The sequence below is a fragment of the Amblyraja radiata genome, chromosome 1, assembly GCF_010909765.2.
Source record: "Amblyraja radiata isolate CabotCenter1 chromosome 1, sAmbRad1.1.pri, whole genome shotgun sequence".
NCBI lineage: Eukaryota > Metazoa > Chordata > Chondrichthyes > Rajiformes > Rajidae > Amblyraja > Amblyraja radiata.
The window spans coordinates 69,803,250-69,816,606 of NC_045956.1; the positions used below are offsets into that span (position 1 = coordinate 69,803,250).

General features: G+C 43.5%; 1 protein-coding gene across 2 annotated transcripts in view; it reads left to right on the top strand.

Moving 5' to 3' along the window:
• Positions 1-13,357, top strand: part of fras1 (Fraser extracellular matrix complex subunit 1) — a 518,669-nt gene that overhangs the window by 256,375 nt on the left and 248,937 nt on the right. For both annotated transcript variants that reach the window (XM_033023871.1, XM_033023878.1), the window contains exons 13-14: positions 1,517-1,660; positions 7,738-7,872. In XM_033023871.1, coding sequence (XP_032879762.1) covers positions 1,517-1,660; positions 7,738-7,872 — 279 coding nt within the window. The remainder of the gene's footprint in view (positions 1-1,516; positions 1,661-7,737; positions 7,873-13,357) is intronic.

Consider the following 13,357-nt stretch of genomic DNA (forward strand, 5'->3'; position numbering starts at 1 on the left):
AGAATGTCAGTGAAGAGGAAGATGATTGTGCTGATCTAAAAGCATAATTCAACGTCCTCTTCACTGACAATCTCCCCTTTAGTTCCCCCACTGTTCAGGCTCATCGATCACGGCTCAAGTTATTCCACACAACAGTTCACAGAAACTATTTCATTTGCACAATTGCAGATTCAGCAATGAATTGAGCTGTGGCTTCTTCAGCCCCTTCTAGATTTAACTCGTCCACTCTTTGCCCTTTCTCCTGTTAATTTAATGTGTTAATTGTTGACTCTCCCCATTAAATCTGCACTCTTTCCATACACCCTGCTAATTAGCAATGTTGTGCTTTCCCCTGGTTTAAAACTGTATGAGGATTCTTCCTTTTTACTTATATACTCCCAAGACATTCCATCAAACAGCATTGATGTCAGAGGTGTCTTAGGGTGTAAGTCCATATCTCCCTGAAAGTGTAATGCAAGTGAATAGTATGATAAAGAAGGCACATGGCATGTTTGCTTTTGCAGGTCAGGGCATTGAAGTCATGATGGAGCTTTATAGGACTTTATTTAAACCGCATTTGGAGTATTGTGTGCCGTTCTTATCACCCCATTGCAGGAAGGATGTGGAGGTTTTGGAAAGGGTGCAGTGGCGGTTGACCAGAATGATTCTTAGATTAAGGAGTATTGGCGATATGGGGAGGTTGGACAAATTTGGACTGTTTTCTCTGGAATGGCAGATATTGCAGGAAGACCTGAGAGAAGTACATTTTGAGAGGCATAGATAGGGTAGTCAGTCAGAACCTTTTTCCCAGGATGGAAAAAAAACAAATACTAGAGGGCTTAACTTTAAGGTGAGAGGGACGTATTTTACAGGACATGTGCTGGGCACGTTTTTTTATGCAGTGTGTGGCGAGTGGTTGGAGCATGCTTCTGGTGGTTGGGGCATGCTTCTGGTGGTTGGGGCATGCTTCTGGTGGTTGGGGCATGCTTCTGGTGGTTGGGGCATGCTTCTGGTGGTTGGAGCATGCTTCTGGTGGTTGGGGCAGATACAATAGTGACATTTAAGAAACTTTTGGATAGATTATGGATATGTAGGGAATGGAGGGATATGGATTATGAGCAGGCAGGTCTTGGCATCATGTCTAGGACAGGCATTGTGGACTGAAAGGCCCGTTCTTGTGCTATATTCATTGTTCTATGTCTGATATAATTGCTGATTGAATACCTTGGATATTGTGGGCGGGGGGGGGGGGGGGGGGTGGGGGTAGGGTTAGTGGTTGGTGGAGGGAGGGAGGAATCCTGATGTTGCTGAAATTCATTCCTGAACGCAGATGTACAGATAATGCTCGCCAAATACTGATTTTCTTCATCGAAAGCCGCATGTAAAATTTGCACACACATGAAATAAATATTTGTTTTCAAAAAAGTTTCCTTTCAGTGTTGTTCAAAGGATGAATGGAGGAATGGAAATGTCTGTGGAAGTAATCAGTTTCATGTTGCTGGAAATTCATGGTTTTATTTCACTACTTGCTTGATAGTTCAGTGCCACCCGGATTGCCTGACCTGCTCACAATCACCTGATTATTGTGACATCTGCATGGACAAGAGACGACATCTGCAGAATGGCCGCTGTTTGCAGCACTGTGACCATGGGTTTCACCAAGACAGCGGGCTGTGTAAAGGTATCTGACAATCTCCTGATCATTCAAGTTCTCAGAATGCTTTGAAGAGCCCCTTTGTGAAAGAGGATTTCTGTTTCTGGTGAACCTTTGTCTTCAGTTTGGTAATTGTGTGTTGATTGAACGCTTTGTCAAAGCAAGTATATATTTTTAATGGATTCATTACAAAATATAATAGTGATACACATGTTAAAAGTTTAAAAAAGCTCTTTGGAGGATACTTTGCTCACTTGCTTTATAACAAATGGGTAATAATGAGTGCTTCAAGGCAAGATAACTGCTGTACTTCAGGAGTTTATCAAAAGAAAAGCATGTTTAATATCTTTCTCCCATCAGCTTTAAAAAAAGGGAATATATCTGTTTGCTACCCTTCAGATCTTAATCATTTCATTAAATCCAATGGATGCCTTTGTCCATTGAGCACTTAAGTTGTACATCAAAGTCTTTTGGGCTGTCGGATTGCATTCAGAAACATTCTATTCAAGTAAACAAATGTCACCTCAAAAGCTTACAAAAAATCTTTAAATTAGATGATCAACTTTGGCAAGAGGTTTCTCTCATTGGGGTTATTTGAAGACTTCGTAAACATCGGTGGTTAAACCAGTAAAGCTTGAAATAAGGCTCTGCTCTATTGATTATGGATGGGTGCCAGAGGATTGAAAGCTGGAAATGTGGACTTGTCTTTCAAAGAAGAGTCAGCACCAAATGAATAATGAATAATCATGGCAGTTGTTCTGCCTTCTGAGGAGAGAAAAGTTTCAAAGTATTTTTGCAAACTATCATAAAGAGCCAAATGGTATTAATAGATTCAAAAGGGCCAGTGTGTTTGACAGACTCAGTTTGGTTGGGCAACTTTAGTTAAGTAACAGCTAATGGGAGAAATTGTGTGGATGCAGTGTATATAGGATTTAGTAATTGCCCTGGCAGGATATTTTATGGAGGGATTATCGAACAGGGAGAAATCATAGCATGACTGGGACATTTCTTCAGAGTAACAGAAGTGGATTGGAGTCCAACATGATTCTGTTATGGTGGTACATCTCCCCACTGTATATCATTGATTGGGTAGGAGTGTTGTTCTCATTTAAAGATATTGCCACATTGGGAGCAATTATCTCTACCGAGTGGCGCCAACAATGGCTGCCTCGCCAACAGTCTGTCTGTCCCTTCCTGCTTTTGTTGTTTGTTTGTATGTGTTAAATGTATGTTTTTAGTGTTCTTTAGCTTGTTTTGTGGGGGGGTGGGGCTTTGGGGGAAACTTTTTCTAATCTCTTACCTCGATAGAGATGCGATTTATTTTTTTCTGTATCGTATCTCTGTCCGCACTGGGGCCTAACATCGAGGAGTTGCTGGCCTTTGCTGGAGACTGATTTCGAGAGCTCCACCGCGGGTACCTGTGGACTTTAACATTATGGAGCTCACGATCCTTTTGCCAGAGATCGACCTCTGAGCTCCATCGCGGGAGTCTGCGGGACTTTAACATCACGGAGCTCGCGGTCTCTGGTCAGAGACCGATTTCAGGAACTCCAAGCCACAGGATCTTCGACCGCCGGCTGCGGGAGCTTTGAATTCCCTGACGCGGATGGTTCGAATGTCCCGGAGGGAAAATAAAAGAGGAAGATGATTGGATTTTATCGTCTTCCATCACAGTGAGGAACGTGGGGAACCTGCTGTGGTGGATGTTTATGGCAACTTCTATGTAGTTCTGTGTCTTGTTGGTTTTATTTAGTATGGCTGTATGGTAATTTGAATTTCACTGTACCTTAATTGGTACATGTGACAATAAACTGACCTTGAAACGTTGACCTTGAAACTTTGGAATAAATGTACACTGCTTGGAAATATTGAAAATTGTAGGGTTAGAAAATGGAGATTGAATTCCATAAATCCAGCATGAAGTATTTCAGTACCAATAAATGTAGCAATAATTATACTCATTCTGAAAGTAAACAATGCTGAAGAAGAGCAGAGGATACAGACTTGGAACATTAAAGATAACACTTAAAGTTGATGAAGCCATTGAAAAATACCCAAGGAAATACATATATGAAGAAGGCTTGAAGAATTGGTAATTTGATTTTGATCAGAGGGAAATAAGAGGCATTGTATTTAAAGAACTTGAAATTATGGAAGGTTGTTGACATGATGTTTCCATTCATGAAGATATCCAGAGCCAGCTTAAGTAAAATGAGTTTCCCTTTCAAATTAGAAATGAGAAGGAATTAGGAGAACATAAGGGTGTAGCCTTGTTTGATCCTGACCTCTGGTGCTGTATGTATAGTGTTTGCATATTCTCTCTTACTGCCACAGAGTCCTGGTGGGAGCAGAGATTCGGGGAAGAGCTGGTCTGGGAATCTTCCCAACTCCCCAGTTTGACAAGGGCAAGGGGAAGGAGAGGGGCAGGCTGGTCCAGGAGGAAGTGAGGGCAGCGGTGGAGGAGGAGAGGTCTACCAGAACGATTGGCTTGAGGCAGCAGGGGGACTGGACAGGGTGGGAGAAGGCCATGGACCAAAAAGCCACATGGACTGAGCTCTGGCAGGCTGAACCACAGCGCATCAAGTTCCTGGTCCAAGCAGTGTACGATGTCCTGCCCAGCCCATCGAACCTCTTCATCTGGGGCAAAGCGGAATCTCCGGATTGCCCGCAATGCTCAGGCAAGGTGACATTGGAACACATCCTGAGCTGCTGCCCAAAGGCTCTTGGGCAGGGCCAGTACACCTGGTGTCACACCCACTAGCTTTACAGTAACCCTCCCTGCCTGGTTCCCACATTATTAGAAAAACGTGCTAGCATGAAGTTACCTATGCTATGTCTTTGGACCTTTATCATGGTGTAAGGCTTCAGTTATTTGGACAGCCAACACACAACATGGTGTCAGAAGTGGGATACGAACCCACGCCTCCATTTGGAAAACTTCTTTCACATCCAGTACCTGCACTCCCGTGGTCTACAGTGGCAGCTGACATATTTGATTGGCATGGCAAGCAGTACCTGGTAATCGTCAATTCATATTCAGGATGGTTTGACATTGATTTTCTTAGCAGCCCCACTTCCAGCGGGGTGATTTATCTCGCCATTTTTCAGTCCACGGATCTCCGGGCAGACTGCTAACTGGCAACAGCAGTCAATTCACCAGCCAACACTTCAGGGAGTTTGCCAGATGTTGGAATTTTCGCCACATTACCAGCAGCCCTGAATATCCACAGTCTAATGGGCTGGTTGAACGAGCTGTCAAAAGTGCCAAACAGCTCATGGAACGTTCACACAGAGCTAAATCCGATGTATTCCTGGATCTGCTCAACTTACGCAACATCTCCCGTGACCCCATTTTGGGTTCACCCGCTCTATTATCGAGGCAGACCCGTGCCACGGTGCCTGTAGCGGACCAGGCATTGATCCCACAGGTGATTCCACCAGAGGAGGTTCAATCCAGGTTGCAACAGAAGCGTGGGGGGAAGGAATGGGCGACTTTTCAGGTTGAGACCCTTCTTCAGACTGATATCAGGGTAGGGGGTAGGACAAACAAAGATTGTAGGCAGAGACAGTGGGAGAACTGGGGGGGGGGGGGGGGGGTGAAGAGATAAAGCAAGAGCTACCTGAAGTTAGAGAAGTCAATGTTCATACCGCTGGGGTGTAAACTACCCAAGCAAAATATGAGGTGCTGTTCCTCTAATTTGCGCTGGGCCTCACTCTGACAATGGAGGAGGCCCAGGACAGAAAGGTCAAATTAGGAATGGGAGGGGGAGTTGAAGTGCTGAACCACCTGGAGATCAGGTATGTTAAGACGGACTGAGCGGAGATGTTCAGCAAAACGATCGCCTAGCCTGCGCTTAGTTTCGCCGATGTAGAGAAGTTGACACCTGAAACAGCGGATGCAGTCGATGAGGTTGGAGGAGGTGTAAGTAAACCTCTGCCTCACCTGGAAAGACTGTCTGGGTCCTTGGATGGAGTCGAGGGGAGAGGTAAAGGGACAGGTGTTGTATCTCCTCCGGTTGCAGGGGAAAGTACCTGGGGAGGGGCAAGTTGACCAGAGAGTTACGGAGGGAATGGTCTCTGCGGAAAGCAGAAAGGGGTGGAGATGGGAAGATGTGACCAGTAGTGGGATCCAGTTGGAGGTGGCAAAAATGTTGGAGGATTATATGTGGTATACGACAGCTGATGGGGTGGAAGGTGAGGGCAAGGGGGACTCTGTCCTTGTTACGAGAGGGGAGAGGGGGAGTGAGAGCGGAGCTGCGTGATATCGAGGAAACCCTAGTGAGAGCCTCATCTATACCAAGGAATTTGCCTTGGTGCTCTGCCCCCAAGTAACGACATACAGTGACAGTTACGAATGAGATTAGAACAGAATGAGTTTAGAATAGAGATGAGGAAAAACTTTTTCTCCCAGAGAGTTGTGAATCTGTGGAATTCTCTGCCTCAGAGGGCAGTGGAGACCGATTCACTGGATGCTTTCAAGAGAGAGCTGGATAGGGCTCTTAAAGATAGCGGAGTCAAGAGATATGGGGAGAAGGGAGGAACGGAGTACTGATTGTGGATGATCAGCCATGATCATATTGAATGGCGGTGCTGGCTCGAAGGGCCGAATGGCCTACTCCTGCACCTATTCTCTGTGTTTCTATGTTTCACCTGGTGTTTGCAGAAGGTAGTCGAGGCCAGTTCATTGGCTATATTTAAGAGGGAGTTAGATGTGGCCCTTGTGGCTAAAGGGATCAGGGGTATGGAGAGAAGGCAGGTGCAGGATACTGAGTTGGATGATCAGCCATGATCATATTGAATGGTGGTGCAGGCTCGAAGGGCCGAATGGCCTATTTCTGCACCTATTCTCTGTGTTTCTATAATGGAAGAGGGGAACCCCGTTCCCTAAAGAACGAGGACATCTCCAATGCCCTGGTATTGTCCTGGGCGTAGATGCAGCGTAGACGGATGAATTGGGAGGGGGTTAGAGTCTTCACAAGAAGAAGGGTGGGAAGAAGTGTAGTCAGGACAGCTATGGGAGTCAGTAGGTTTGTAGTAGATGTCGGTCAATAGTCTGTTTCCTGTGATGGAGGTGGTGAGATCTAGAAACGGTAGGGAGATGTCGGAGATGGTCCACGCGTATTTGAGTGCAGAATGGAAATTAGTGGTGAAGTTGATGAAGTCAGTGAGTTTTGCATGGGTGCAGGAGGTGGCACCCATGCAGTCGTCAATGTAGCGGAGGTAGAGTTCGGTGATAGGGCCAGTGTACGCCTGGAACAGTGATTGTTCGCTGTACCCTACAAAGAGGCAGGCATAACTAGGGCCCATGCGAGTGCCCATAGGTACCCCTTGGATCTGGAGGAAGTGGGAGGAGTTGAAGGAGAAGATGTTGAGGGTAAGGACCAGCTCTGCTGGGCAGAGGAGAGTATTGGTGGATGGAAATTGGCTGGTTCTGCAGTCGAGGAAGAAATGGAGGGCTTTAAGGCCCTCCTGGTGAGGGATGGAAATGTAGGATGACTGGACATCGATAAAGATGAGGGAGTGGGGACCTGGAAAACGGAAGTCATTGAAGAGACGAAGAGCTGTGGTCTTTGTGCAAGGCCCCTGAGGAATACAACTAAGTATTGCTCAGTAATCTAAAAATTATTAGTCATCTCTGCACTGCTTTGTGTCATTTAGTCAATTTTGTGCCCATGCTGCTTTAGTTTGTTAAACTAAATGAACTTTAACTTTGCTGCAAATCCACATTGAGAACCTGACCCTCAGCAGCTTTCATTAATTCATCTGAGAAGCTCGACAGGGATGGATAAAAGCAAAAGCAATTTAACCTACCTCAGGAAGTTGCTCGGAAATGGCTTACTGACAGCACTGGTAGAATCTGTGTGAAGCTTCCTTGGCTTGGAAACAGTGCATTCCGTGCAGCACAAAGAGTTCAAATGAAGTAAAAGTAATGATTGCTGGCATACTGCAGTTTGAATGGAAGGGTGTGCAGCTTTAGAGGAAACATGAGATATATTGACTGCAACAAGTCCTTATCCAATAGTGCTTGACCTTTTTTTTTTTCCTGCTGTATTACTAAGAAGAATCAACTGGTCTTAACTGTAATTTGTTTTTCCCTGACACAGCATGTGACGAACCATGTGCCACTTGTCAAAATCAGTTTGAATGCTCATCGTGTAAGGAGTTCTTGCTGCTGAAGAATGGTCAATGCGTGCCTTCTTGTGGGGAAGGGTTTGCTCAGCATCAGTCGCAGTGTACAGGTATGTGTTTAATTGCTTGGACATTTTACCCGTACCAAAAGTCCCATTCATCTTAATAACCTTCATAAAATTTACTTGGGTCAAATGTTATACTTCGGTGAAATGTGGGGAATGTCTATGGGATTCACCTGTTTTCTCACTGTGGAGTTGGTCATTTGAATTGCTGGAGAATTTGTTGAAAGGTTCTGAATGAGAGGGAAATTCTCAAATTTTCTGTGCAGCAGATTACTTCTAAAAGCAGTAAAACATGGGAACATGGAAATAGGGGTAAGCTGACCAGCCATTTGTTTCTCTTTCACAATTCAGTTGGTTGATGTTATTTTTTTTTGTTCATTCGTGACTTTTAAGACCGGCATTTATTATCTATTCATCATTAGGTTGAACCAAGGGATATGCTATTTCAAGAAAGTTTGAGTCTATATTCAAACGTTAATTCACAGAGTGTAGGTATTTTTAGCATTTCCCTGTATTTATTATCCAATTCGTAGCCCGCGTACTCAAACCATTTAATGATAAGGATTTTCTCTTTTTAGACCAATATCGTTCTAGGGAGTTATATTGAGTTCAAGGGGGTGAGGCAAAAGAGGGGAAACTACAGGACGATTAGCCTGACCTCCGTGATTGGCAAGATTTGAGAGTTCATTATTAAGGATGAGGTACTTAGAAACACATGATAAAATTGGTCGAAGTCAGCAGATAAATTGCAGGATAGACAAAGGAAAGTCAGTTGATATTGTTAACTTGGATTTTCAGAAGGCCTTTGATAAGGTGTGCACGAGGCTGCTAAACAAGATGAGAGAGCCCATGGTATTAGAGCCCAAGATACTAGCATGGATAGAAGGGTGGCTGAATGGCAGAAGACAAGGAATAAGACTAAAGGGGGCTTTCTCTGGTTGCCTGCCAGTGTCTGGTGGTGTTCGGCAGGGGTCGGTGCTGGGGCCGCTACTCTTCACGTCGTATATATATGATTTAGATGGGGGAATTGATGGCTTTGTGGCCAAGTTTGCGGATGATACAAAGATTTGTGGAGGGGGAGGTAGAATTTAGGAAGCAGGGAGTCTGCAGAAGGATTTGGATAGATTGGGAGAGTGGGCAAAGAAGTGGCAGATGGAATACAGCGTGGCAAAATGTGCAATCATGCTCTTTGTTAGAGGGAATAAAGATGTAGATTGCTTTCTAAATGGTGAGAGAATTCTGAAATCGGAGGTGAAAAGGAACTTGGAATTGATGGAGCAGGATTCACAAAAGGTTAATTTGAATAGTTGGTAAGGAAGGTAAATGCAAATGGAAAATACTGGAAATGCTCAGGCAGCATCTGTGAAGAAGAAAACATCATTTTGGTTTCAGGTTAGTGGCCTTTCATTACAATCTTTCATGATGAAAAGTCATGGATCCAAATTGTTAACTTTGTTTTCTCTTACAAGAGATGCTGTCTGACCTGCTGCATATTTTCTATTATTTTCACTTCGTATTTCAGATTTCCAGCACCAGAATCAATCCATAACACATTAATATAACTTACTAGATTGAGGACAGCATGGTGGAGCAGCGATAGAGGCTGCTGTTCAGCGTTAGAGACCCAAGTTCGATCCTGACCATGAGTGCTGTCTGTATGGAGTTTGTACGTTCTCCCCGTGACCTGCGTGAGTTTTCTCTGGGAGTTTGGGTTTCCTCCCATTCTCCGAAGACGTACAGGTTTGCAGGTTAATTGGTTTTGGTAAAATTGTAAATAGTCTCTAGTGTGTGTAGGATAGTGTAAATGTGCGGAGATTGTTGGTCGGCACAGACTCGGCGGGCTGAAGGGCCTTTTTCCACGCTGTATCTCTAAACTAAACTAAACTAAAGTAAATAATACTTTGCGTAAGTTTCCAAACATTGTTGTTTCAGTCACTCCTTGTTCCTGTGCTTTGGCAGCCTTGATCGGGGCAGGTTGGGAACAGATAATATTGCATAGAAATAATATCATGGGTATTTCGTGAGACAGTGAGAGCGTGTTGGTGAGAATTGTTTAGATGGATCAGACATGCTGAAACAGCTGTTCTCTTTATGAGTGGGGCCTCAAGTATTTGAGAGAGATTGCAGTACAGCTTCAGTTCCCTGTTTCTGGAACCATGGCGAGTGCAAAGAATTAAATCATCCGCACTTTCATCATTAACAATAAAATAATGTGCTGTCAATACACATCATATTGACCATAAAAGTTGGTGAATAGGTAATATGAGGTGCATGGTATAGAAGATTATGCAGAGCTCTCAAGAAAAGTTGGGAGTTACGGCATCAGAACCATTTTATAAAACCTGCGCAAATTATTATATCAAGTAAGTTATATTCATTTATTGTGCAGTGATTCAGGTTTTCGGTGATTTGCAACATAATTTCAATAATATCTATCATGCTGGACTTCTCCCACCTGCTGCTTGTAAGTCATGGCTCAACAATATATTTCAATAACACTGATGATTCCAAAATGTTCATTGTTTATAACTGACCCAAGGCAGAGAAAGTTGTTCAATTACTAACTGCAGGCGCATTTAGAGTAGAAGATAAAAACCTCACTATCAGGGTCCAAGGATCACCAGCTGTGACCAGTTATTGCCTCCATAATCTAGAAGTACTAAGGCAAATTAATTGCCATCCCCAGTTCAGGTAAAATAGCCTGGGACAGAATAAGGTATGACCATGGGATTTTCTTGAACTGAATGGTTTTATGCTGTCAATGGGCATAACATTCCACAGCTCTCAATGGGCCGCACAGTGGTGCGGCTAGTAGAAATGTTGCCTCACAGCCACAGAGACCAGGGTTCAATGCTGGCCTTGAGTGCTGTCTGGGTGGAGCTTGCAAGTTTCCCCTGTGACTGCGTGGGTTTCCTTCGGGTGCTCCAGTTTCCTCCCACATCCTAAATTTCTCAACTGCATCCAATATTTTGCAGGTTGGTACATTAAGTAGCCACTGTAAATTATTCCTAGTGTGAGGGTGGGTGGTAGAATCAGGAGGGAGCTGATGAGAATATGGAATGTTTGATAGTTAGTATGGACACGAGCTGAAGGGCGGTATCCATGACTGAGGTTGAGAAAGAAGACTGCATTGATAGCCGTTTAGAGAAATAAAGTAGCATAAAGATAAAATGTTACCAAGAAATATGGCATTGTAAAAGATACTCAATAAATCATTACTCAGTGCAACTAATAGAAATTTAAAAAAGCACGTTTAAATGTAAATATTGGGATATATTTTCTGTGGTTTGACACTTAATTAAATCTGTTCTGAACAAATTTTCCTTTAAGCCACATTTAAGCTGCATTTTTTAGTTGTCTTATTTGTAGCCTCTTGACTAATCATTTACTTTATAATTGAAAATATACCACGATTGTCAAATTTATGTTTGCGTAACTAAAAGACAAATGGATTAATATGTAATTACTTAATCTTTCTGTTCAACTGCTCGAATTGATCCAGATTTTCTGTTCAAAGGCAAAGAAATTATTCTCACCACTGACCTTGAAGAAAGTTGCTACAACAATCCCTCTGACAAATGTCACTACATCATTTGGTGTATGTGACAATAAATGTCCTTTGTCCTCTGGTGTAGAAGTATCCTTCCTTCCTTGGTCCACCAATCAGCCACTGGCCTCACTCCTCTTCATGCCGACTACCTTCCCTCTGCACTCTCAGTCCCGAAGCAAGTTTTTGACCACAAAAGTCAACAATTCCTCCCCCCAACCCTCTCCCCCCTCCCACAAATGCTGCTCAACCCATTGAGTCCCTCCAGCAGATTGCTTGTATCCCCAGACTTTTTTTTTTAAATCCTTCCTCAGAATGCTATCTTTTGCTATGGTTTTGATATTCTTATTTGGCAGATGACTATTAAGAATTACAGGATACCGGCGCATTCATTATTTTACACAGCTTACAATAAAAACAGAAAATGTTGGAAACATTCAACAGGTCAAGAATGACTTATTTTTTCCCCCACACGGTTTTGCTGAAAGGTCTTTGATCTGAAATCTATTTCCACAGATGCTGCCTGGCTTTATGAATGTTTCCAGTGTTTTATTGTTTCAGACTTCCAGCAGCTGCAGTTCTTTTTCTAATTTCACCTGCTTTCTCAGTGTTATTTGCTGTTAAGCATAAAGTTTTTCTGTCCAGCAGCAGCGATGTCACTGCACTGGCGGAGGAGCCAATGACATTGAACAACTTTATCGAGCAACAAATCAGGAAATAAATAAAAACATCTTTTATGTACACTAGGCTTTTCACAGAGTGCAAAACACACGTCGGAGCATATTCCTAAGATTAGGATGGATGCTGAAATATTGTAAACATTTTATTCATTTTTAACAGCTTAAAGAAACAAGTATTTATCTGCAGGAATAAAGATTTGCATTTACAACATTCCTATGTTATGATCAGGAAAGATGTTATACTGTAATTGCGACTTCAAGTCTTAGTTACACTTCATTCAGCAGGGTATTACATTTTCAGGCATTATTACAGAAAGATTGATTTGTAAATAGTTTAAGTTTTCACGGTTCACTGATTTCCATTTTTATATTACTAGAAACTGCATCAGATGCACCTTGTGGGAAACAGTGTTGACAGATATACTGGAATGCTCTGTTTAAATGAATATTTTAAATCTGCTGAAAGTTGCTTCCAGTTTCACAGTTTAACAAAGAGTGACCTTGACTGTCACTTGCATTACAATTGTCAAACCGAATCTTTAAATCAAGACACAAGAAACAACTGGAATATGGCATCTGCTGCCAAAGTGAGGCCTTGCATTCCACAGTGTCTGAAAGATTCTCTTTTGTTCAGAACATGTGATTCCCTTCTACTACAGTTATGGAGCTCTCTCTCCCTCACATTTCCTCTGTTTCTTGAACTTCTGCTCTCATCCCACCTCCCTCCAAACAAAATAGAGACGGTGTTCCCTTAGCCCTCACCTTTCACCCCGCATGCCACTGCATCTTGCACATCATCCTTCATCATTCCAGCCAGCTGCAACACCTCCCACCACTAGCCAAATCTTCTCCTTACCCCTTTCTGCTTTCCGCAGGGACCTCTCGCACTGTGACTCCTTGGTCTGCACACCCCTCTCCACCCACCCCTCCCTTATCCCTGGCACATGTCCCTGCAACCACAGGAGGTGTAACACTTGTTCCTCCACCTTCTCCCTAGCCGTCGCCCATGGACCTAAAGAACCATTCCAGGCGAGGGAAAGATTCATGTGCACCTTCGCCAATCTTATCCACAGCATTCAGTGTTTGCAGTGTGGCCTCCTCTTCATGGATGAGACCAAGTGCAGACTAGGGGAGTGATTTGCAGAGTACTTGTTTTCTGTCTGCAGTGGCCATTCTGAGCCCTGGTTCTCTGACCATTTCCACTCCCACATCACAGGGTACCAGTGCATTAATTGTTTACGCAGGGAGTGCATTGTACTGCACCAGCAAGCTTTATTCTGATGATGTGTACCTTTGGGTGCCA